Source organism: Physella acuta, unplaced genomic scaffold (assembly GCF_028476545.2).
Source record: "Physella acuta isolate Inbredline_101_S28 unplaced genomic scaffold, ASM2847654v3 ptg000602l, whole genome shotgun sequence".
NCBI classification, from domain to species: Eukaryota; Metazoa; Mollusca; class Gastropoda; family Physidae; genus Physella; species Physella acuta.
In genome coordinates this window covers 182,117-207,600 of record NW_026732121.1, presented here as the reverse complement: position 1 = coordinate 207,600, position 25,484 = coordinate 182,117, and the positions used below count along the sequence as shown (strand labels likewise).

General features: G+C 41.7%; 2 protein-coding genes across 5 annotated transcripts in view; one reads left to right on the top strand and one right to left on the bottom strand.

The window, feature by feature from the left end:
* LOC131947632 (cAMP-regulated D2 protein) overlaps positions 1-5,217 on the top strand; it is a 43,019-nt gene extending 37,802 nt beyond the window's left edge. For all 4 annotated transcript variants that reach the window (XM_059308863.1, XM_059308865.1, XM_059308864.1 and 1 more), the window contains exons 8-10: positions 250-419; positions 1,672-1,873; positions 3,877-5,217. In XM_059308863.1, the coding sequence (XP_059164846.1) occupies positions 250-419; positions 1,672-1,873; positions 3,877-4,322 (818 nt within the window). In that variant the 3' untranslated portion in view covers positions 4,323-5,217. The remainder of the gene's footprint in view (positions 1-249; positions 420-1,671; positions 1,874-3,876) is intronic.
* Positions 5,218-8,671: 3,454 nt separating this feature from the next.
* Positions 8,672-9,082, bottom strand: LOC131947637 (putative uncharacterized protein DDB_G0284695). The gene has a single exon (XM_059308871.1). The coding sequence runs from the start codon at positions 9,080-9,082 to the stop codon at positions 8,672-8,674; it is 411 nt and encodes a 136-aa protein (XP_059164854.1).
* Positions 9,083-25,484: the final 16,402 nt, after the last annotated feature.

Here is a 25,484-nt window from a genome sequence, read left to right as displayed (position 1 = left end):
TCAAGGGTGAGTGAGTCGGTCAGCTGGTCACGGGTGAGTGAGTCGGTCAGCGGTCAAGGGTGAGTGAGTCGGTCAGCTGGTCAAGGGTGAGTGAGTCGGTCAGCTGGTCAAGGGTGAGTGAGTCGGTCAGCTGGTCACTGGTGAGTCAACACGACAATTAGCGCCGGGGACATGGCCTGTATCAGACTGTTAGCAGACCTCTCCCTGTATGCACCGCTTTACTGACCTGTTTACCTTGACCTTGGTCAGGCCAGCCTCTGGACGTGTACAGCCGAGGTGAGTTCAGCAGGAAGCCAATGGTGGTGGGCAACACCCGCGAGGAGACGGTCCTCTACATCTACGGCAGCTACAACAAGAGCATGGACATTGAGGACTACTTGGCGCTGATAGGGGTCACCAGGCCAGGCCAGTTGCTACAGGTGGGTCAGTCCTGCAGGGGGGGGGGGGCTGGTGCTACAGGGGGTCAGGTGTTACAGGTGGGTGAGGTGTTACAGGTGGGTGAGGTGTTACAGGTGGGTCAGGTGTTACAGGTGGGTCAGGTGTTACAGGTGGGTCAGGTGTTACAGGTGGGTCAGGTGTTACAGGCGGGCCAGTCCTGTCGGGGGGGGGGGTCTGGTGCTACAGGGGGTCAGGTGTTACAGGTGGGTGAGGTGTTACAGGTGGGTCAGGTGTTACAGGTGGGTCAGGTGTTACAGGTGGGTTGTGGCTACAGGTGGGTCAGGTGTTACAGGTGGGTCAGGTGTTACAGGTGGGTCAGGTGTTACAGGTGGGTCAGGTGTTACAGGTGGGTCAGGTGTTACAGGTGGGTTGTGGCTACAGGTGGGTCAGGTGTTACAGGTGGGTCAGGTGTTACAGGTGGGTCAGTCCTGCAGGAGGGGGGGTGTCTGGTGTTACAGGTGGGTCAGGTGTTACAGGTGGGTCAGGTGTTACAGGTGGGTCAGGTGTTACAGGTGGGTTGTGGCTACAGGTGGGTCAGGTGTTACAGGTGGGTCAGGTGTTACAGGTGGGTCAGGTGTTACAGGTGGGTCAGGTGTTACAGGTGGGTCAGGTGTTACAGGTGGGTGAGGTGTTACAGGTGGGTCAGGTGTTACAGGTGGGTCAGGTGTTACAGGTGGGTCAGGTGTTACAGGTGGGTCAGGTGTTACAGGTGGGTCAGTCCTGCAGGAGGGGGGGTGTCTGGTGTTACAGGTGGGTCAGGTGTTACAGGTGGGTCATGTGTTACAGGTTGGTCAGGTGTTACAGGTGGGTCAGGTGTTACAGGTGGGTCAGGTGTTACAGGTGGGTTGTGGCTACAGGTGGGTCAGGTGTTACAGGTGGGTCATGTGTTACAGGTGGGTCAGGTGTTACAGGTGGGTCAGGTGTTACAGGTGGGTCAGGTGTTACAGGTGGGTGAGGTGTTACAGGTGGGTCAGGTGTTACAGGTGGGTCAGGTGTTACAGGTGGGTCAGGTGTTACAGGTGGGTCAGGTGTTACAGGTGGGTCAGGTGTTACAGGTGGGTCAGTCCTGCAGGAGGGAGAGAGGGATCGATGGTTATAGGTGGGTCAGTCCTGCCGGGGGTCGGTGGCTACAGGTGGGTCAGGTGTTACAGGTAGGTCAGGTGTTACAGTTAGGCTATGTCGGAGGTGAGCACATCTAATGCATATCTCTCTCGCCCCCCCCCCCCCCCCCAGATCGTGCAGCACTACCCGCCCACCGCCTCGTCACGTGACCAGAGGGAGGTGCTGGTCAACATCAGCACCGACCTGGTCTTCAAGTGCCCGACCCGGAACCTGACCCGTACAGCGCTGACCCGGGGTCTGCAGGACGTCTGGTTCTACGTCTTCGACCACGCCCTCTCCTTCCCTGGGTGGGGACCTGCTACCTACTGTAACGGTACGTCTAGTAGCACTAGGGACCTGCTACCTACTGTAACTGTACGTCTAGTAGCACTAGGGACCTGCTACCTACTGTAACGGTACGTCTAGTAGCACTAGAAGACCTGGTGCCTACATATTACTCTCAGAGAAGCGGAAACCGTAACCTCATATGACTCGAACAAACGAAGTCTCGCGAGTAACGGCGCTAAAAGCTGCGTCTGTTTGAAGGTCTGATGAAGGTTATTTGACCATACTCTCCAGCCCATACGTCACCGATTCCATCACGTTAGCAATTTGTCCGCGAGGTTATTGGGGATCATCTGGGTGGAGAGGCTTGGCCTTGACGGCCATGTCTGGTGAGAACTGGCCATTCTTTATATCTTAATGTGTGGCCTTAGTCTACACGTGTGGCCAAGGTAGGTCAGAGAACTGTGTGGCCTTAGTCTACACGTGTGGCCAAGGTAGGTCAGAGAACTGTGTGGCCTTAGTCTACACGTATGGCCAAGGTAGGTCAGAGAACTGTGTGGCCTTAGTCTACACGTGTGGTCAAGGTAGGTCAGAGAACTGTGTGGCCTTAGTCTACACGTGTGGCCAAGGTAGGTCAGAGAACTGTGTGGCCTTAGTCTACACGTGTGGTCAAGGTACGTCAGAGAACTGTGTGGCCTTAGCCTACACGTGTGGCCAAGGTAGGTCAGAGAACTGTGTGGCCTTAGTCTACACGTGTGGCCAGGTCATAGAACTGTGTGGCCTTAGCCTACACGTGTGGTCAAGGTACGTCAGAGAACTGTGTGGCCTTAGCCTACACGTGTGGCCAAGGTAGGTCAGAGAACTGTGTGGCCTTAGTCTATACGTATGGCCAAGGTAGGTCAGAGAACTGTGTGGCCTTAGTCTACACGTGTGGCCAAGGTAGGTCAGAGAACTGTGTGGCCTTAGTCTACACGTGTGGCCAAGGTAGGTCAGAGAACTGTGTGGCCTTAGTCTACACGTGTGGCCTTAGCCTACACGTGTGGCCAAGGTAGGTCAGAGAAATGCGAAACGTTTGTGAGTGGCTTAAAATTGACAAGGTTAATGACATTTGACTTAGAAATGACAAAATGCGTATCTGAGAAATGGCAAAAGTGTGTGAGTTGACAAGGCTTTTTAAAATCCTCTCACTTTGTACTTGTTTTGGTTGCTTTAGAATAAAACAAGTTAATCCATGATTTAATGTTGACCTTGACCCCCCAGGTCGAGCTTGCCACGGGGTGGAGGTGGTGTACGTGTTCCACAGCGCCTACCTGGGCAACTTGACCTTCATGATTTAATGTTGACCTTGACCCCCAAGGTCGAGCTTGCCGTGGGGTGGAGGTGGTGTACGTGTTCCACAGCGCCTACCTGGGCAACTTGACCTTCATGATTTAATGTTGACCTTGACCCCCCCAGGTCGAGCTTGCCACGGGGTGGAGGTGGTGTACGTGTTCCACACCGCCTACCTGGGCAACTTGACCTTCATGATTTAATGTTGACCTGACCTTGACCCCCCAGGTCGAGCTTGTCACGGGGTGGAGGTGGTGTACGTGTTCCACACCGCCTACCTGGGCAACTTGACCTTCATGATTTAATGTTGACCTTGACCCCCCAGGTCGAGCTTGCCACGGGGTGGAGGTGGTGTACGTGTTCCACACCGCCTACCTGGGCAACTTGACCTTCATGATTTAATGTTGACCTTGACCCCCCAGGTCGAGCTTGCCACGGGGTGGAGGTGGTGTACGTGTTCCACACCGCCTACCTGGGCAACTTGACCTTCATGATTTAATGTTGACCTGACCTTGACCCCCCAGGTCGAGCTTGTCACGGGGTGGAGGTGGTGTACGTGTTCCACACCGCCTACCTGGGCAACTTGACCTTCATGATTTAATGTTGACCTTGACCCCCCAGGTCGAGCTTGTCACGGGGTGGAGGTGGTGTACGTGTTCCACACCGCCTACCTGGGCAACTTGACCGTCATGATTTAATGTTGACCTGACCTTGACCCCCCAGGTCGAGCTTGCCACGGGGTGGAGGTGGTGTACGTGTTCCACACCGCCTACCTGGCCAACTTCACCTTCACGCCAGACGAGGAGCTGCTGAGCTCAAGCATGATGACCTACTGGACCAACTTCGCCTGGACCGGCGACCCCAACCGTCAGCCCGCTGGTTGGCTGCCCGCCAGACCACGTGACCTTCAACCTGCTAGACGGCGACCGACGAAACCGGAAGTTGTGAGATCAGGTCAAAGCGATGTCTCGTTGTTCGAAATCCTGCAGCCCGGGGGACGGGGCGGGGGAGTCACGTGTGCTGCAGACGTTCTAGAGTGGCCCAGGTACAGCAGCACCACCGGCTGGCAGGCCATGTATTTCCAGACTCCAGTCAACCGAATCGTCTCCAACTACAACGACAAGCTTTGTACTTTTTGGGACGGTATTGGCTACGGTAGAGTTCGGTAGGCGAACCATGTATCTGTTAAAAGGAGAAAAAGTTAAAAAGAAGTCTCAAAAATGTTTTGATTTACTTGAGCATTGCAAAATTGTGGGTGTTTATAAATTAGAGTTTTTTTTATTGGTGTATTTATAAATTTTAAAAGCATTATGATTTATAATAATAAACTGAATTTGATCTTCTTAAGTAAAATGCTGTTTGATAATTTAAAGAACAGCCTCAATTTTTTACATTTATTTGAATATCCAGTAAAAAAAATAATTATAAAATAAAATCTAGGCACAAAATTGTGTTGTGTATGTTGTTCCCGTAGGTCTGTCGGCTTTTTCTCAGTCGGTCTTGTCCATCCACATTGTGAGTTGTTGACGTATCGCGTCTATGTTGACCTTATTACCTTGTCGTCTTTTTCTCTGTCGGCCTTGTCCATCCACATTGTGAGTTGTTGACGTATTACGTCTATGTTGACCTTATTACCTTGTCGGCATTTGGTCTTGATCCTATGCTTGTTATGCAATGAACGTGATTAATGTAGGCAGGAAGGATGGTTGAGCTATTGTTTAGATGAGTTGAGTTCAGCAAATCATATCAGCAGTAAGGATGGTTGAACTATTTTTGCGATGAGTTGAGTTCAGCAAATCATATCAGCAGTAAGGATGGTTCAACTATTGTTGCGATGAGTTGAGGGCAGCAAATCATAATATCAACTATGTGTTTTTCCAGTTTCATGTTGATGTAAATCTTGTATTAGAAAAACACGACAAAAAACAAACTGAGTAGGTCGGGGCATTCAATTAAATTTAACTTAATTCTGTTAAATGTTTTAAGTATAATGGAATAAAAACCTACATAATTCAAACTAAATGTTTTTAAATTTTATTAATTTTATGTTGGTTTGCACTTGCTGAATACACAACACATAAAGTATTAGCTATGGGTACCAATTTCACGTGAATTATAGGCCTAGGTATTTTTTCTGTTTGACTTATTTGGGAAAAATAATTTATAAAATAGTTGTTGGTCAAAACCAAATGTGCTTTACTACACGTTGAACGATATTGGTGAGAAAGCAAAGAAATGACAAAATAGCTACACATTTGTCACATTTAAAATAACATATCTAACAATACACATTAGAAAAATTAAAACCAAATGATATATATTATTTGTCAACACAACACCAAATTAAATGCACACACTGATTAAGAGACGTACATGATTCCGTTAAAAATACGGCAGTCCTATTGTCATCATGTTGTTTTTTAAAGTAATTTTTATTAGTTTCACCGAGAAAAATTGTATTCATTTCAGCGTACTTCGTGATAAGTAGATTTATAGAATCTAGATCTAGATCTAAATCAAATGTGAATGAAATAGTTTATTTCTTCATATTCTAAAATTGGAAGATGACGCCATTAGTTTTGTGTACTATCCGTAGTTAAAATATGTGGCATGTGACGATAATTATTGTTCTTGTCACAATCATAAACACTTTTCCATATGCATAATTGAAAATGTGTTTCTATATTCGAATATTACTTTATTTATATTTTCCTTCTTTAAATAAAATTTAGTTTATACATTTAAAACATTCAACATTATTTTTAACAAAACTCCGAATCTTTAAGTTCTCCATCATCTCTGAACCTCTCAGCTTTTAGATATTAGGATAAAATATGATATTAGTCAAAGGCTTAAGATATTAGTCAAGGCTAAAAATATTAGTCGAAGATATTTGTGTTGTTGACTGTTCTAAATGTATGTGTGTTGCTTATATGTGTCCGGTAGACGTCATTCCTACAGCGGTGAAGCAGCCATAACATAAGACGTACATAAGACGTATGAGTTGACGTCTAACACGTCCTAGATTGACGTAACATTTGAAACATCAACTTTTTAACAAATATTTGAAACATCAACTTTTTAACAAATATTTGAAACATATCAACTTTTTAACAAATATTTGAAACATCAACTTTTTGACAAATATTTGAAACATCAACTTTTTAACAAATATTTGAAACATATCAACTTTTTAACAAATATTTGAAACATCAACTTTTTAACAAATATTTGAAACATATCAACTTTTTAACAAATATTTGAAACACATCAACTATTTAACAAATATTACAATACTATTCATTTTGTTTGAATTGTGCATTCATTTTTTAAAAACTTTTGTAAAAACATTTATTCCATACGGTATATTGAATAATATGGGGGATATGCTGTAGTATAAAGCCGTCGCTATGGTGTATAAGCTGGCTTGATATAAATATTTAAATGGTTTACAACTATGTCTGGTCTGTATCAGCTGAAGAACTGGTCGATTCAACGAAATCAACTGGGATTTCATTTGAGAGGCATTCGTTATACACAGTCTCGTTAGTTCTTCACACAGTCTCGTTAGTTCTTTATATAGTCTCGTTAGTTCTTCACATTATTTCGTTAGTTCTTTATATAGTCTCGTTAGTTCTTCTCATAGTCTCGTTAGTTCTTTATATAGTCTCGTTAGTTCTTCTCATAGTCTCGTTAGTTCTTTATATAGTCTCGTTAGTTCTTCTCATAGTCTCGTTAGTTCTTCACATTATTTCGTTAGTTTTTCACATAATCTCGCTAGTTCTTCTCATAATCTCGGTAGTTCTTCACATAATCTCGTAAATTCTTTACAAATCAAATTTGACAGTATCAAGCCAATCACCAAATTTGACGATGGCCCCATGAGATTTGACCGTGGTTAAATTATTTGAAACTTCAGTTAACTGCCGCCCAATAAAGTTTTTATGGATGCTGAAATATTTCACCACACCACAGCCACACCACACCACACCACACCACAGCCACAGTGTGTGTCGATGTGAGCAGGCTTGACCACACCGTCCCACACACCTCCATACACTGTGTGGGAATACATTCAACACAATGTCCCAACTAGTTCACCCTTTAGAGTCCAATGAGGAAAATAATGCCTAGAGGCCTTGACATTGAGAGTTAAAATTTCAACTTCCGATTAGCGGCAGAAAATCCTGGCATTTTGTGATTTGGGTGGAATTTTTGGGAACCCCAAATGTTTTATTGACGAGAATACATTTATCTGGTGACATCGATGTGTTAAAAGTTAAAAAAAAAAGCCGAATGCACTTTTCTAAAAGTGCAACCAGCGTATCGACTTCCGCTGGCTAAAAGGGGGTCCGTTAAATATGGCGGGTCATCTTATTGATATCCCCCACAAATCCTACAGGAGCAGATAGTCGGACCGGCTAATGGGAGACAGGAGCAGATAGTCGGACCGGCTAATGGGAGTTTAAGGAGCTATCACTGCAGGGATCAAAACACTAGGGGAGGGGGGGCGTAGGGGTGAGAGGTTTGTGGAGTGAGGGATTTGTGGGGTGGGAGTGTGGGGGCTGTGGTGGGGCGAATAAGGTGGAATGAGGGCACGATCTTTTTTTTGGACGGGTCTCGCAGTAATGTCTGCTGGGTGCCACCTTTGTCGTGATGGTTGGCTGGGTGGCATCTTTGTCGTGATGGTTGGCTGGTGCCACCTTTATCGTGATGGTTAGCTGTAGACACCTTTATAGGCTGGGTGCCATCTTTGTCGTGATGGTTAGCTGGGTGCCACCTTTGTCGAGATGGTTGGCTGGGTGCCACCTTTGTCGTGATGGTTGGCTGGGTGCCATCTTTGTCGTGATGGTTGGCTGGGTGCCATCTTTGTCGTGATGGTTGGCTGGGTGCCATCTTTGTCGTGATGGTTGCCTCGGTGCCACCTTTGTCGTGATGGTTGGCTGGGTGCCATCTTTATCGTGATGGTTGGCTGGGTACCACCTTTGTCGTGATGGTTAGCTGTAGACACCTTTATAGGCTGGGTGCCATCTTTGTCGTGATGGTTAACTGGTTGCCACGTTTGTCGTGATGGTTGGCTGGGTGCCACCTTTGTCGTGATGGTTAGCTGGGTGCCATCTTTGTCGTTATGGTTGGCTGGGTGCCACCTTTGTCGTGATGGTTGGCTGGGTGCCACCTTTGTCGTGATGGTTGGCTGGGTGCCACCTTTGTCGTGATGGTTGGCTGGGTGCCACCTTTGTCGTGATGGTTAGCTGTAGACACCTTTATAGGCTGGGTGCCATCTTTGTCGTGATGGTTGGCTGGGTGCCATCTTTGTCGTGATGGTTGGCTGGGTGCCACCTTTGTCGTGATGGTTGGCTTGGTGCCATCTTTGTCGTGATGGTTGGCTGGGTGCCATCTTTGTCGTGATGGTTGGCTGGGTGCCATCTTTGTCGTGATGGTTGGCTGGGTGTCACCTTTGTCGTGATGGTTAGCTGTAGACACCTTTATAGGCTGGGTGCCATCTTTGTCGTGATGGTTAGCTGGGTGCCACCTTTGTCGTGATGGTTGGCTGGGTGCCATCTTTGTCGTGATGGTTGGCTGGGTACCATCTTTGTCGTGATGGTTGGCTGGGTGCCATCTTTGTCGTGATGGTTGGCTGGGTGCCATCTTTGTCGTGATGGTTGGCTGGGTGCCATCTTTGTCGTGATGGTTGGCTGGGTGCCATCTTTGTCGTGATGGTTGGCTGGGTGCCACCTTTGTCGTGATGGTTAGCTGTAGACACCTTTATAGGCTGGGTGCCATCTTTGTCGTGATGGTTGGCTGGGTGCCATCTTTGTCGTGATGGTTGGCTGGGTGCCATCTTTGTCGTGATGGTTGGCTGGGTGCCATCTTTGTCGTGATGGTTAGCTGGGTGCCACCTTTGTCGTGATGGTTGGCTGGGTGCCATCTTTGTCGTGATGGTTAGCTGAAGACACCTTTATTGGCTGGGTGCTATCTTTGTCGTGATGGTTAGTTGAAAACACCTTTATAGACTGGGTGCCATCTTTGTCGTGATGGTTGGCTGGGTGCCACCTTTGTCGTGAAGGTTGGCTGGGTGCCATCTTTGTCGTGATGGTTAGCTGGGTGCCATCTTTGTCGTGATGGTTGGCTGGGTGCCATCTTTGTCGTGATGGTTAGCTGAAGACACCTTTATAGACTGGGTGCCACCTTTGTTGGGATGGTTAGTTGAAAACACCTTTATAGACTGGGTGCCACCTTTGTTGGGATGGTTAGCTGAAGACACCTTTATAGACTGGGTGCCATCTTTGTCTTGATGATTGGATGGGTGCCACCTTTGTTGGGATGGTTAGCTGAAGACACCTTTATAGACTGGGTGCCATCTTTGTCATGATGGTTAGTTGAAGACACCTTTATAAACTGGGTTCCATCTTTGTTGTGATGGTTAGCTGAAGACACCTTTATAGACTGGGTGCCAGTGTTTCTTTCAGGCATATCTTCATGAATTCACGGACACACCTTTACGGGTGATCCAGTGCGTCGCGCAACCTTAAAGACGAGCAAACACAAACAAGTTACACAACACAGGACTAAATGAAACAAAGGCTCGTTTACACTTGAGTTTGATACTGTGTAAATAACAGAGGCTCTTCTAAATATCAATAAATAAGCTCGTAAACAGTGCAGAGGCGTAGTGACCTTCATGACCTAACTCTTAGCAGAAACCTTCATGACCTAACTCTTAGCAATTACCTTCATGGCCTAACTCTTAGCAGTGACCTTCATGACCTAACTGTCAGCAGTAACCATGAGAACCATCACCAAGTCCAACCAGTCAAACCCCGAGAGACGTGTGGACAATGCCTGTGACGTCACATCCGGGAATTTTAAAACTGTGAACTGTTGCAGCAGACGAGGGCTTTAGTCAACGACAGTTAACTCGGGCTCACAACGAGGCTCTTAAATCGTTCGCCCAATCAGCTGGGTAATCGATCCTGGAAGGTCAAGGATGTTCTCCGGCTGCTGATGACGCAATAGTCCGAACTTTAATGTGACCTGGGTCATGGGTTCAGTTTGAGATAGTTGACTCCTTCCGTTCGGGGTCAAGGGTCAGTCTGTCTGTAGTCGCTCTTGGTCGCAGTGACTGGACACAACCACTTCCTCTTTGGTCCAAAAGTTGATGTACAATCAATAAAATCCGTCGTTAGTCCAAAAGTTGATATACAGTCAATAAAATCCGTCGTTAGTCCAAAAGTTGATGTACAGTCAATAAAAAACATCGTTAGTCCAAAAGTTGATGTACAGTCAATAAAAAACATCGTTAGTCCAAAAGTTGATGTACAGTCAATAAAATCCGTCGTTAGTCAAAAAATTGATGTACAGTCAATCAAATCTGTCGTTAGTCCAAAAGTTGATGTACAGTCAATAAAGTATGTTGCTAGTCCAAAAGTTGATGTACAGTCAATAAAATCCGTCTTTGGTCCAAAAGTTGATGTACAGTCAATAAAATCCGTCGTTAGTCCAAAAGTTGATGTACAGTCAATAAAATCCGTCGTTAGTCCAAAAGTTGATGTACAGTCAATAAAATCCGTCGTTAGTCAAAAAATTGATGTACAGTCAATCAAATCTGTCGTTAGTCCAAAAGTTGATGTACAGTCAATAAAGTATGTTGCTAGTCCAAAAGTTGATGTACAGTCAATAAAATCCGTCTTTGGTCCAAAAGTTGATGTACAGTCAATAAAATCCGTCGTTAGTCCAAAAGTTGATGTACAGTCAATAAAATCCGTCGTTAGTCCAAAAGTTGATGTACAGTCAATAAAATCCGTCGTTAGTCCAAAAGTTGATGTACAGTCAATAAAATCTGTTGTTAGTCCAAAAGTTGATGTACAATCAATAAAATCCGTCGTTAGTCCAAAAGTTGATGTACAGTCAATAAAATCCGTCGTTAGTCCAAAAGTTGATGTACAGTCAATAAAATCCGTCGTTAGTCCAAAGTTGATGCACAGTCAATAAAATCTGTCGTTAGTCCAAAAGTTGATGTACAATCAATAAAATCCGTCTTTGGTCCAAAAGTTGATGTACAATCAATAACATCTGTCGTTAGTCCAAAAGTTGATGTACAGTCAATAAAATCTGTCGTTAGTCCAAAAGTTGATGTACAGTCAATAAAATCTGACGTTAGTCCAAAAGTTGATGTACAGTCAATAAAATCTGACGTTAGTCCAAAAGTTGATGTACAGTCAATAAAATCTGACGTTAGTCCAAAAGTTGATGTACAGTCAATATTGCCGTGACTCATTGACCAGTGGGCTGACTGAAGGAAAAAAGGGAGGGAAGTCAGAACTTCCTCAATGGTTTTTTAAAAAGGTGGCTATTTTTACCCTGCGTACAGATCGTTGTGGAAACAGAGCCAGGAAAATAATGAGGTCAAACGTCTTTAGGGTGATTACACCATTCAACTGTGGGCGGAGCTTACCGCAGGATAGTGACAAGGGATACATCACATTCCCCCCCCTGTCAATTACCCCCTGTCAATCCCCCCCCCTCAGATTCTATAAAAGCATAAATAAATATATAAATATATCTATATAATAAAAAGCAATGTATGTGTGTGTGTGTGTGTGTGTGTGTGTCTGTGTGTGTGTCTGTCTTGTATACGTTACTACACCTTTCATCCGATCGCCATGAAACTTTGGGAAGCTGTTGAGAATATTCTTTGGGAGATTTCTGGTCTTTGTTTTTTCTATATAAACGGTATATTAAAAAAAAGTTGATTGCGGTTTCACAACTTGAGTGGTGGGAATGGGTGGGTGGTGGGGGGGGGGGGGAAAATCTACTTTTGCATGGGCGGCCCCCGGCAGGATGCGTTTGGCGCCCTGGTCTTTCCAGTGAGCGCTATGGCGACTACGTTCGGTCTAAACAGTATGATAGACAATGGATAAGATGCGGCGTTACAGAAGCTCACTAAGTTGAATCAGACGTGTCCGGTTTGTGTTTTTGTTTGCGATTGTTTTCCTTTATATTTGTGTTGGGTTTTTTCCCGTTGGTACATTTTAAAAAGATTGATGGTGGCTAAGCAGCTAATATATGTGTATATATATATATATATATATATATATATATATATATATATATATATATATATATATATATATATATATATATATATATATATATATATATATATATATATATAAACCACCACACCATACTCCTGCCCGTGTTTCCCAGAACTGGAAAGTCTCAAGTATACGGGTCAAGGTCATAGTTTTCTCATGAACACATTGTCTCTCAATACCTAAACGTCTTATCTCTGCCAGCTAAGTGAACGATTTTCTCCACTCTTTGACCCCCCCCCCCCCGCGCCAGTCCCTCCCCTCCTTCACCCTCTAGCAATGAGATCGATACCGGCTACTAATTCCGACAAATTATCTTTTTGCGATCATAGGAGAAACAGGTCAGGTGATCCCCTGGCTTGACACTAGACACCACCTGGCTAGACACTAGACACCATTTGACACTAGACACCATCTGACACTAGACACCATCTGACACTAGACACCATCTGACACCATCTGACACTAGACACCATCTGGCTTGATACTAGACACCATCTGACACTAGACACCATCTGGCTTGACACTAGACACCATCTGGCTTGATACTAGACACCATCTGACACTAGACACCATCTGACACTAGACACCATCTGACACTAGACACCACCTGGCTTGCACACAATCGTTAAACGGTCATACAGGCAGGTTCATTAAATGCAAGTTTAGCGTTAACTTTATTTCCTTACCGTGGTTGGAGAATGGCTTCACACAAACATTTTGTGATAACAATTCGTCCAATGGACAGTGGCCACTTCCTCAAGACTTTCGTTTTGTTTCGTCAAGTTCATGACCTCAATAGGCACTAGCGAGGTAAATATCACACGTGTCAATATGCTTTACAGCCAACACGATCGAATGCTTTACCCGAGTCACGTTTTATAACTGTGGAACAAACAACCTGTAAAAGGCGAGGCTTTCATTTTTATTCTAAAATAGAATATTCTTTGTATTAAAATATCAAAGAGGTAGGGGGGGGGGGGTGATATAGATTTATATTTTCAAGACACCCAAGGCCGGAGCGTATTTTGCAGAGGTATTTTAAATCCGGTAATTCATTGGTCCGCTCGGCACCTAATTAAGGTAATTTCCCAGGTTTAATGAAGTGATGCTGGTTTCCACATTTAGCTGTCCCCGCCACACCCTCGTCTGGCGGGTGTAATTAGCTCTTTGTTTGTCTGCCTGATTGGCTCCTTTAATTAACCTCCCACCCAGTAATGGCATGTTTTCAATAATTTCAAACATTTCTATCCGTGAAAATTCGAATCATGTTCATCTTGTTTTTACGACCATTTAAAGGTGAAGAAAAAAATATGCTTATTAAACAATTTGTAAAGTATTTCTTCGAAATAAACTTGCTTGTTTTTAATCGATTGTTTTGTCCCATCCAAATATTTAGTCGCTAGTCTGAGTCCACCCAGCTCTAATGGGTGCCTGGCTTTAGTCTGAGTCCACCCAGCTCTAATGGGTACCTGTGCTCTAGTCACAGCGTTGCGTCAGCTTACTACCGACCCATCTGCCCAAATGACCAGTGCAGGAACGAGGGTGTCGTCAAGTCATGTGTCTTGTGAAACATCTGACAGGCACTTTAGTGGGTCAGAGACTTACCCAAAAAGTTTGAAATCACATCATTAGGAGCACCTACCTAGACACTCACCAACCGAGCTACTCACAAAGACAGCAACAATCGATGAAACGCAGCCATGACGATACAAATATAGTAATGTGTCGATCGTCGGCGACGTGTTTATTCTTTTGCATACGTTAAAAATCAAACATAAAACAAATATTAAATACAGAAGCACTGCTAAAACATATTATAGGAATCTACGTCAAATAATATTTTCGCTTATACGTTTAAAAAAATAGATTCATTTTAATTACAATAGGGTCGAATAAAACTAATCAATAAAATTTTTAATAAAATGTTTAATAATAATGCCAGGGAAGGTAATTTAAAGAAGAAATTAAACTCACGCTAAATATTTCTATTAAAGAATGTATATGTTAAGGCTCATAATTAAAATAGATTAATGTTAAGATTATATATATTATTTTCTAATTAGTCGGCGAAGAGTTTTATAATTTTTTTTCTATAATTTCTGAAATTGTTTTGTTTTTCTGTTTTATTTAAACTGATGGTTAAATTAGAGAATGTGGGAAAGGGTCACAGAGGAGCCACTAGGTCAGGGGTCACAGTAATGCCACTAGGTCAGGGGTCACAGTGGAGCCAGTAGATCAGGGGTCACAGTGGGATCACTAGGTCAGAGGTCACAGTGGAGCAACTAGGTCAGGGGTCACAGTGGGATCACTAGGTCATGGGTCACAGAGGAGCCACTAGGTCAGGGGTCACAGTGGAGCCACTAGGTCAGGGGTCACAGTGGGATCACTAGGTCAGGGGTCACAGTGGAGCCACTAGGTCAGGGGTCACAGTGGAGCCACTAGGTCAGGTGTCACAGTGGAGCCACTAGGTCAGGGGTCACAGTGGGATCACTAGGTCAGGGGTCACAGTGGAGTCACTAGGTCAGGGGTCACAGTGGAGCCCCTAGGTCAGAGGTCACAGTGGAGCCACTAGGTCAGGGGTCACAATGAAGCCACTAGGTCAGGGGTCACAGTGGAGTTACTAGGTCAGGTGTCACAGTGGAGCCACTAGGTCAGGGGTCACAGTGGGATCACTAGGTCAGGGGTCACAGTGGAGTCACTAGGTCAGGGGTCACAGTGGAGCCCCTAGGTCAGAGGTCACAGTGGAGCCACTAGGTCAGGGGTCACAATGAAGCCACTAGGTCAGGGGTCACAGTGGAGTTACTAGGTCAGGGGTCACAGTGAAGCCACTAGGTCAGGGGTCACAGTGGAGTCACGAATCACCGAGAATGAAGAGTCAACCTGTTTTTACTACACCTATCACGCGGGGTTCAATGATGTTTTAAATAGGAATAAAATAGAAATAAAACACATAAACATTAATTTACCTGTAAGGGTTGCTAATTTTCCTACATTTACCTATTCGTTAACCGTCTTTTTCTCCGATATCCCTCAACGATGCTCTTATCAGCGGCCTAAGTCCCAGGAGGGGCGACAGGCAAACCTAACCTTACATTCCCTATATCGTTCCTTTTGTTAACAGTCATTCCCTATATCCTTCCTTCTGTTAACAGTCATTCCCTATATCCTTCCTTTTGTTAACTTTTTTCCCTCACTAATAATGTCTCCGCGTGAACAATTGAAACTTTGGGCCAAATCTTGGTAAATTAGACATTCAACAATATTATTTCTCAACTATTGAAACTTTGAGTCAAATTTTGTAAAATCCGACTTTCAACAATACGTTTTGTCATTACTGTGCCAGACATTAAAACTATACTCTAAAACTAAAGGAAGAGACAGTGAATAACGACATTTTTTTGTAGAATGTTGGGTTCATAACAATTAGTGAGCCAGATAAAAGTGCGTTGTTGTTAACCAAAAACAAATTTTTTGGTGACCACGTTGGCTTGTTAGTGGACCAAAACATAAAGAAACTAATTCTTGTCTGACTACTTGCCTATTCACACTGTCATTTCCCTGTTTACACAACATTTTTTTTTGTACTAGAATTTTGAGTTTTTATATTGACCAAACTACTTTTCTCTTGGCAGGGAACTCTGTTCACACAATAATTTTTGTAGTAAAACAGTCTGTTGTCTCGTGGTACAACGAGTCGTCTGTTGAAACATTTTTTTGTCTATTGACACAACAACTGGTGTCCACAGTTCATCGTCTATTGATACAACATGCCTATTGAAACAACTAGTCTATTGACACAACTAGTCTATTGACACAACTAGTCTATTGACACAACTAGTCTATTGACACAACAAGTCTATTGACACAACTTGTCTATTGACACAACTAGTCTATTGACACAACAAGTCTATTGACACAACTAGTCTATTGAATCAACTAGTCTATTGACACAACAAGTCTATTGACACAACTAGTCTATTGACACAACTAGTCTATTGACACAACTAGTGTATTGACACAACTAGTGTATTGACACAACTAGTCTATTGACACAACTAGTCTATTGACATACTAGTTTGTCTACATAACTTGTCAGCTAATACAAGTCAGAATAGACGCAAGTCAACCATACTGGCATGCTACCCAATAGCCTCCTAACTAATTACTTAATGGCGTCAGCATTGTCTTTAGCTATAAAAAGTTCATTAAAATATTTCCAACATAAACAATGTAGCGGTGTTTGAGTCAACGACATTAAAGAATTAAAGATTGCTGCTATTAGACTTGTCCATCAGCACATTAACCTTAATTAGAGCCAATTAACCTTAATTACAGCCAATGCCAAAACGGTTAACCGGTAAAATCCTGTAACAGGACACTTGCAATTAATGTCCGGCGTCTTAAAACTGTCTTTAAAAACCGGCATGTATATATATATATATATATATATATATATATATATATATATATATATATATATATATATATATATATATATATATTTGTATATATATATATATTTGTATATATATATATATATATATATATATATATATATATATATATATATATATATATATATATTTGTATATATATATATATATTTGTATATATATATATATATATATATATATATATATATATATATATCTATATATATATATATATATATATATATATATATATATATGTATATGCCTAGGCCTATACGCCAGACTTAATTTTCAAAAGATGTGAATAGTGCTAATGAATACATAAAAGTATGATTTTTGTTTGAAACAACGTCTATAAAACATTGATAAAAATTTAATGAGAACCCATTAAGGCGTGGCTGGTAGAGTTTTAGCCCTCCTCAACTTGATGTTTAGGACAACTTGATGTTAGGACAACTTGATGTTAGGACAACTTGATGTTAGGACAACTTGATGTTAGGACAACCTGATGTTAGGACAACTTGATGTTAGGACAACTTGATGTTTAGGACAACTTGATGTTTAGGACAACTTGATGTTAGGACAACTGGATGTTAGGACAACTTGATGTTAGGACAACTTGATGTTAGGACAACTTGATGTTAGGACAACTTGATGTTAGGACAACTTGATGTTAGGACAACCTGATGTTAGGACAACTTGATGTTAGGACAACTTGATGTTAAGGACAACTTGATGTTTAGGACAACTTGATGTTAGGACAACTGGATGTTAGGACAACTTGATGTTAGGACAACTTGATGTTAGGACAACTTGATATTTAGGACAACTTGATGTTTAGGACAACTGGATGTTAGGACAACTTGATGTTAGGACAACTTGATGTTAGGACAACTTGATGTTAGGACAACTTGATATTTAGGACAACTTGATGTTAGGACAACTTGATATTTAGGACAACTTGATGTTTAGGACAACCTGATGTTAGGACAACTTGATGTTTAGACAACTTGATGTTAGGACAACTTGATATTTAGGACAACTTGATGTTTAGGACAACTTGATGTTTAGGACAACTTGATGTTTAGGACAACTGGATGTTAGGACGACTTGATGTTAGGACAACTTGATGTTAGGACAACTGGATGTTAGGACAACTTGATGTTAGGACTACTTAATGTTAGGACCACTTGATGTTAGGACAAGTGGATGTTTAGGACAACTTGATGTTTAGGACAACTTGATGTTAGGACAACCTGATGTTAGGTCAACTTGATGTTAAAACAACTTGATGTTTAGGACAACCTGATGTTAGGACAACTTGATGTTTAAATGTTTAGGACAACTTGATGTTAGGTCAACTTGATGTTAAAACAACTTGATGTTTAGGACAACCTGATGTTAGGACAACTTGATGTTTAGGACAACTTGATACTGATTCGAATAACTGTCGAACTGTTCGCGTCTGTACAAATAACAAATTTAACGTAGGCTTTATGTTTCTTTTTTCTATTTTCTTACATTTTTCTTAAAGCTAACATTCTTCTTCCAGCCTATAAAATGATAAAAAAAACTTAATAAAAGCGGAAGTTACTTCTCTGTTCATTTTTTTTACCCGGTTCGATAAAAATATTCGTATTTGGTTCGAAAGTTCTAGATGGCAAGTACAGTAGCCAGATGTACTTACAAGCACTATTATTGGGTTTCCTATAAGGTAATATTGGGTAATTACATTATTGGATGCCCTATTAGGTAATTAAATTATTGAGCGTCTTATTAGTTCATTAAAATAATGAACGCTCTATTAGTTCCTCTAGTACTTGAATGTCCTATTGACTCCTTGAATAGTTGAATGTCCTATTGGCTCCTTGAATTGTTGAATGTCCTAATGGCTCCTTGAATAGTTGAATGTCCTATTGGTACCTTGAATTGTTGAATGTCCTATTGGCTCCTTGAATTGTTAAATGTCCTGCTGAATCATTTGATATATTTTTGAGACGATGGACAAGTTTAAGAAATAAAAGTCTGGGATCCAATTGAAAAAATCTGTTCTTATTTTTAGTCAATGTTTTAGATGTTCAGATAGAAAAAGAATAATTTTTTTGTGCCCTCAAGCTAGAAGTAATTTTATTTTAAAAAAGCTGTAATTATTTCCTCATTTTGTCACATTGTGTCTGCTTCATTTCCTGTCGTCCCCACACATTTCTATAATTAGCTCTTGTAGTGCATTGTGGGACGTTTTATATTAAAGTCGGGTAAGTATATGGGGTCTTGTCCCGGGACAGTATGTACACACATACTGTACACAGAACCTCATAAGGTGGAGCGTGGTACATACACATACATCAACCTCATAAGGTGGAGCGTGGTACATACACATACATCAACCTCATAAGGTGGAGCGTGGTACATACACATACATCAACCTCATACCAAACGTAGTGCGTGGTGTATATCAATCCCCGAACAGCGATCATATACACATAAACAACACACATAAACAACCCACATACAACAACCCACATACAACAACCCACATAAACAACCCACATAAACAACCCACATAAACAACCCACATAAACAACCCACATACAACTCAAGCACGTCGTCAGTGAAGACTAATTAGTTGATAGCATGGAGAAGTGAAAAAAAAACACGTCAGAAACCGGTGACAGTGTTGGAGGCTACCTTTAGAGAGCCAAGCTATATATACAATAGTCAAGCTGGCTATAAACCAATTAATTGTCAACAAATTAAAGTTTTACATGACTTGACAACGAATTGAAAGCTGTCATTTTAATTAAACTAAATGAGCTTTGCTATTTTTCTGAAATTAGCTTATATTTCAACATATTTTTTTATTAACTCTGTCTTGAATTTAAAAAGAAGGTTAAATATTGCTGTAAAATGTGCTACATTAAAAATAATTTTTTTCTAAGCTTCAAACAAATATTGTTTCGTTCGTAAATATTTTTTTTTAAAAAGATGATCAGATATTTAAACAAACCTTATATACACCCTGACAGATTTTAGTGTTTCTTTCAGACTTTTTTGTCAGCCATTTTAAAAAGTCACATTTAGCTTTCTATATCTAATATATAAAGTTCAATTGTGTACGTTTGTAACGAACAAACCGTGGTTCCAAAGTCTGAATTGCTCATCGTCTAATATCCGGATTTAAAAAATTACTATTAAGGTGTTGTAAAACAATTTTCGTTTTTCAAACTTATAGTAATAATTGTTGGCATGTACATCCAACGAAATTCTAAAAAACGTATCACCTTTCACAAAAATTCTAATTATTTACATTTAGTTCTTTAGCACTTCTTACGTCCCTTGATAAATTAGGAAAACACAATTACTTCCCTTTATTAAAACATCACCTCGCGGGGGGGGGGGGGGGGGAATGTACTTTTTATTATTTTAGCGTAGATTGATCAAGTGAAATGTGGTAGATCTTTTACATACTGCCTTTTATTTATTTCATACTCTTATTATTTTTTAAATCAAAGACAGTTGACGTAAACAAAGACATCTTTATTTGGGAACGGGAATGCCCGCAGGTTATTATTTGTGTCTTTTTTGCGCATACTTCTTTCCGTTTGCGGAATTGTTCACTAAATTGAAACAGGCGCGTTGATCTTTGCGTTTGTGTTTTCTTTGTGTTTGGGTTGGGTTTGCGTTTGTGGTTGGGTTTGTGTTTGGTTTTTTTTTGCGTTTTTGTTTGTGTTTTCTTTTTGTTTGTGTTTGCGTGTGTGGTTGGGTTTGTGTTTGCGTTTGTGTTTGTATTTGTGTTTGTGTTATGTTTGCGTTTTTTGTGTGTTTTTGTTTTGGTTTGTTGTAGTTAGGGTGGGCTATGCCGGTTATATGCTGATTACTAAACACACATGTCATGGTCCTATACAGATAAGTTTTTCACATAGGCCAGTGCAGGGTCTGGCCGGGACGGCTAGTCTAATATATAAAGTTGAACTCTTTTTTTTTTTTTTTTTTTTTTTTAAATACTTTTATTTGCAATTAAAACAAGTACATCAACATCACATTTTTTTACATAGTTTCAAATGAAAACGAAAGGTTTTGAACATGTACATAATGAATATTTACATGATGTCATGTATATGATTAAAACAAAAATTACAAAAGATGGCAGTAAAATGGGTGAAGGTCAAATAAACGTGTCAGAAGTCTGGGTGGGGAGTGGAAAGGATATTTTTCCGAGAATGACAAAGGGCCAGTGGAGCATTTTCAATGTAGGGAAACAAATTAAGTTGACTAGTTAAAAGAGTGTTTATTTATGTACTGGTCGCATTGAGTTTTCAAAAGGTTGCTGTGTAAAAAATGAGGGGAAAGAAACAAGATTTAGAACTTTAAAAAGTAAATGAATAGATATTCGAAATTAATGTTGAGGTGGGTGGTGGGGTCGTTGGAACAGTTAAAGGGAAAGTGGTGTTTTTATGTCTGAGGGTAAGTGGATAGAGATAAAGTTGAACTATGTATGTATGAGGTGGACAGTGGACAGCGAGCGGACCCGTGATTACAAAGTAATAGAGCAAAAAATAAAGGCTTGGTCGCCATAGTGTGATATATCTAAAGTGCTCATCATCTAAATCAATGATATTTAAAAAATTAATATTAAAGGTGTTGTAAATTAAATTTCATTTTCCAAACTTATAGTGTGAACTGACTGCATGTGCATTAAACAAAATTAAAGAAAATGTATCACCCTTTACAAAAATTCTAATTGTGTCTGAAATTTTTTACTTTTGGTCCTTTTGCACTAATCACGCCCCTTGATAAATTAGGAAAACACAAATAGTTCCCTTTAATTTACTTTTTATTACTTTGTCTTGTTGGGAAAAAAATAATTACATAATTAGCGTGGGTTGATCAAGTGAAATGTGGTTAGTAAAACACAGATATTTTAAATGCTGCCTTTTATTTATTTTATACACTGAACGTACTGTTTACTAATATTTTAAAAATCAATAATAGTTTAGATGCCAGCTCCTAAATGTCCACTATGTTTACTTCTATCTTTCCGTTTGCGGATAAGCTTGTTGAGGTCTTTCACTAAATTGTATCAGGCGCGTCCGCTGGCGCCCCGGCAGGGTTCGATTTGGCGCCTTTGATATACTGTGAGCGCCATGGTGCATACGTTCGTTCTAAACAGTAGGCTGGATATGAAAGGTTACTATAGTCTTTAACTAAATCGAATCCGGGCGTCCTCCGGCGCCCCGACGGGGTGCTATTTAGCGCACCGGGCTTTTCCGTGAGCACTATGGCGTATACATTCGTTTTATACAATGCGATAGGCTACCGATAGACTATGTATAAGAAAGGTTACTAAAGTCGTTCACTAAATCGAATCCAGGTCGTCCTCTGGCGCCCCAACAGAGTGCTATTTGGCGCCCCGGGCCTTCCCGTGTTTGCTATGGCGCATACGATCGTTAAAGTGAATACAAAGACTATGAATAAGTTGGGGTGTTATAGTCGTTTACTAAGTAAAATCAGGCGGTTCCGCCGGCGCCCCAGCAGGGTGCAATTAAGGCGTCAGGGGCTAGACTGTGAGCACTTTGCGTTCGTGTTTGCATTTAAGTTTGTGTTTATGTTCGAGCTTACTTTTGCATTATTTTGAGTTATTGCTTGCGTTTAAATTTACGTTTTGTGTTTCAATTTGTATTTGCAATTGTGTTTGTGTTTGCGTTTGCTTTTTGTTTGCGTTTGTGTTTGGATTTTCTTTGTGTTTACGTTTGTGGTTAGGTTTGTGTTTGCGTTTGTGTTTGCATTTGTATTTGTGTTTTCGTTTTTTTTAGCGTTTAAGTTTTCTTTGTGTTTGGGTTTGTGTTTGCGTTTGTGGTTGGGCTTGTGTTTGGGTTTGTGTTATCGTTTATGTTTGTATTTGTATTTGTGTTTGCGTTTGTGTTATGTTTGCGTTCTTTGTGTGTTTTAGCTTTGGTTGTATATATGACATCATGTCTTGAAGGGGGGGGGGCGTTAGGGATGGAGATATGATTAATGACATCAAGGATTATAGGTGGGGGTGTTGGGGGGGAGGGTAGATAAGATTTACAAAACATCAATGTTATATTTTTCCGTACTTTTAAACAAGGCTTTCCTTCTTTTACCTAGCCTTCTAATCATAATATCCAATTTAGCCTAACTGCTTTGATGTTATCAAAAGATTCCATGATTATCACAAGGAAAATGAACTTTAAAAGAATGTGCCACTGTCTCATTATACTTGGGCCACCGTTTCATTAAACTTGGGCCACCGTCTCATTATACTTGGGCCAGCGTTTCATTAAACTTGTCTTGGGCCACCATCGTATTAAACGTGGGCCATCGTCTCATTAAACTTGGGCCACCGTCTCATTAAACTTGTCTTGGGCCACCGTCTCATTGAACTTGTCTTGGGCCACCATCGTATTAAACGTGGGCCATCGTCTCATTAAACTTGGGCCACCGTCTCATTAAACTTGTCTTGGGCCACCGTCTCATTAAACTTGGGCCACCGTCTCATTGAACTTGGGCCACCGTCTCATTGAACTTGGGCCACCGTCTCATTAAACTTGGGCCATCGTCTCATTAAACTTGGGCCACCGTCTCATTAAACTTGGGCCACCGTCTCATTAAACTTGGGCCACCGTCTCATTAAACTTGTCTTGGGCCACCGTCTCATTAAACTTGGGCCACCGTCTCATTGAACTTGGGCCACCGTCTCATTGAACTTGGGCCACCGTCTCATTGAACTTGGGCCACCGTCTCATTAAACTTGGGCCACCGTCTCATTGAACTTGGGCCACCGTCTCATTGAACTTGGGCCACCGTCTCATTGAACTTGGGCCACCGTCTCATTAAACTTGGGCCACCGTCTCATTAAACTTGTCTTGGGCCACCGTCTCATTAAACTTGTCTTGGACCACCATCTCATTAAACTTTGGCCATCCTCTAATTACATGTGGTCAATAAATCCTGCCATGTAAAACTAAGTTCCTGTCATGTAATAATTTCATGACGTTATTAATTATGCTCACCCAATTAAGTTTGCCGAAATTGTGTAATAAAGATAGCGAGATAAAACAAGCAATTTGAACCAAGGTAGACAACTTTAGCTTGGAGTTCTTTCTCCGACCCTCAAATTGGCATCACTGGCTGTTTTCGTTAGAGAAGCTCCTGGTTGAGCTGTTGGCACAATTCTAGAGCTGTTGGCACAATTCTAGAGCTGTTGGCACAATTCTAGAGCTGTTGACACAATTCTAGAGCTGTTGACACAATTCTAGAGCTGTTGGCACAATTCTAGAGCTGTTGGCACAATTCTAGAGCTGTTGGCACAATTCTAGAGCTGTTGACACAATTCTAGAGCTGTTGACACAATTCTAGAGCTGTTGCCACAATTCTAGAGCTGTTGGCACAATTCTAGAGCTGTTGGCACAATTCTAGAGCTGACTGTTGGCACAAATCTAGAGCTGGCTGTTGGCACAATTCTAGAGCTGTTGGCACAATTCTAGAGCTGTTGGCACAATTCTAGAGCTGGCTGTTGGTACAATTCTAGAGCTGTTGGTACAATTCTAGAGCTGTTGACACAATTCTAGAGCTGTTGACACAATTCTAGAGCTGTTGGCACAATTCTTGAGCTGTCGGCACAATTCTAAAGCTGTTGTGTTGGCACAATTCTAGAGCTGTTGGCACAATTCTAGAGCTGTTGGCACAATTCTAGAGCTGTTGGCACAATTCTAGAGCTGGCTGTTGGCACAATTCTAGAGCTGTTGGCACAAATCTAGAGCTGTTGGCACAATTCTAGAGCTGTTGGCACAATTCTAGAGCTGTTGACACAATTCTAGAGCTGTTGGCACAATTCTAGAGCTGTTGGCACAATTCTAGAGCTGTTGGCACAATTCTAGAGCTGTTGGCACAATTCTAGAGCTGGCTGTTGGTACAATTCTAGAGCTGTTGACACAAATCTAGAGCTGGCTGTTGGCACAATTCTAGAGCTGTTGGCACAATTCTAGAGCTGTTGGCACAATTCTAGAGCTGGCTGTTGGTACAATTCTAGAGCTGTTGGTACAATTCTAGAGCTGTTGACACAATTCTAGAGCTGTTGACACAATTCTAGAGCTGTTGGCACAACTCTAGAGCTGTCGGCACAATTCTAGAGCTGTTGACACAATTCTAGAGCTGTTGGCACAATTCTAGAGTTGTTGGTACAATTCTAGAGCTGTTGGCACAATTCTAGAGCTGTTGGCATAATTCTAGAGCTGTTGGCACAATTCTAGAGCTGTTGGCACAATTCTAGAGCTGTTGGCACAATTCTAGAGCTGTTGGCACAATTCTAAAGCTGTTGTGTTGGCACAATTCTAGAGCTGTTGACACAATTCTAGAGCTGTTGGCACAATTCTAGAGTTGTTGGTACAATTCTAGAGCTGTTGGCACAATTCTAGAGCTGTTGGCATAATTCTAGAGCTGTTGGCACAATTCTAGAGCTGTTGGCACAATTCTAGAGCTGTTGGCACAATTCTAGAGCTGTTGGCACAATTCTAAAGCTGTTGTGTTGGCACAATTCTAGAGCTGTTGGCACAATTCTAGAGCTGTTGGCACAATTCTAGAGCTGTTAGTAGTATATTAGGTCACTTTTGGGTCGCATGGGGGTGGTGGTGGTGGAGGTGGAGGTGGAGGTGGAACAAAGGCTATATAGGAAAATACTCCCCCAGCCTGGTACAATGACATATAGCAAAATACTCACCCACCTGGGTGAGGCGGGTGAACCGGAGGTACAACGAGATATAGTAAAATACTCCCTGGG

Bases quoted from the DNA above. Each gene is read 5' to 3' on its own strand.
- LOC131947637 (XM_059308871.1), bottom strand. From the start codon at position 9,082: ATGGCACCCAGCCAACCATCACGACAAAGGTGGCACCCAGCTAACCAT.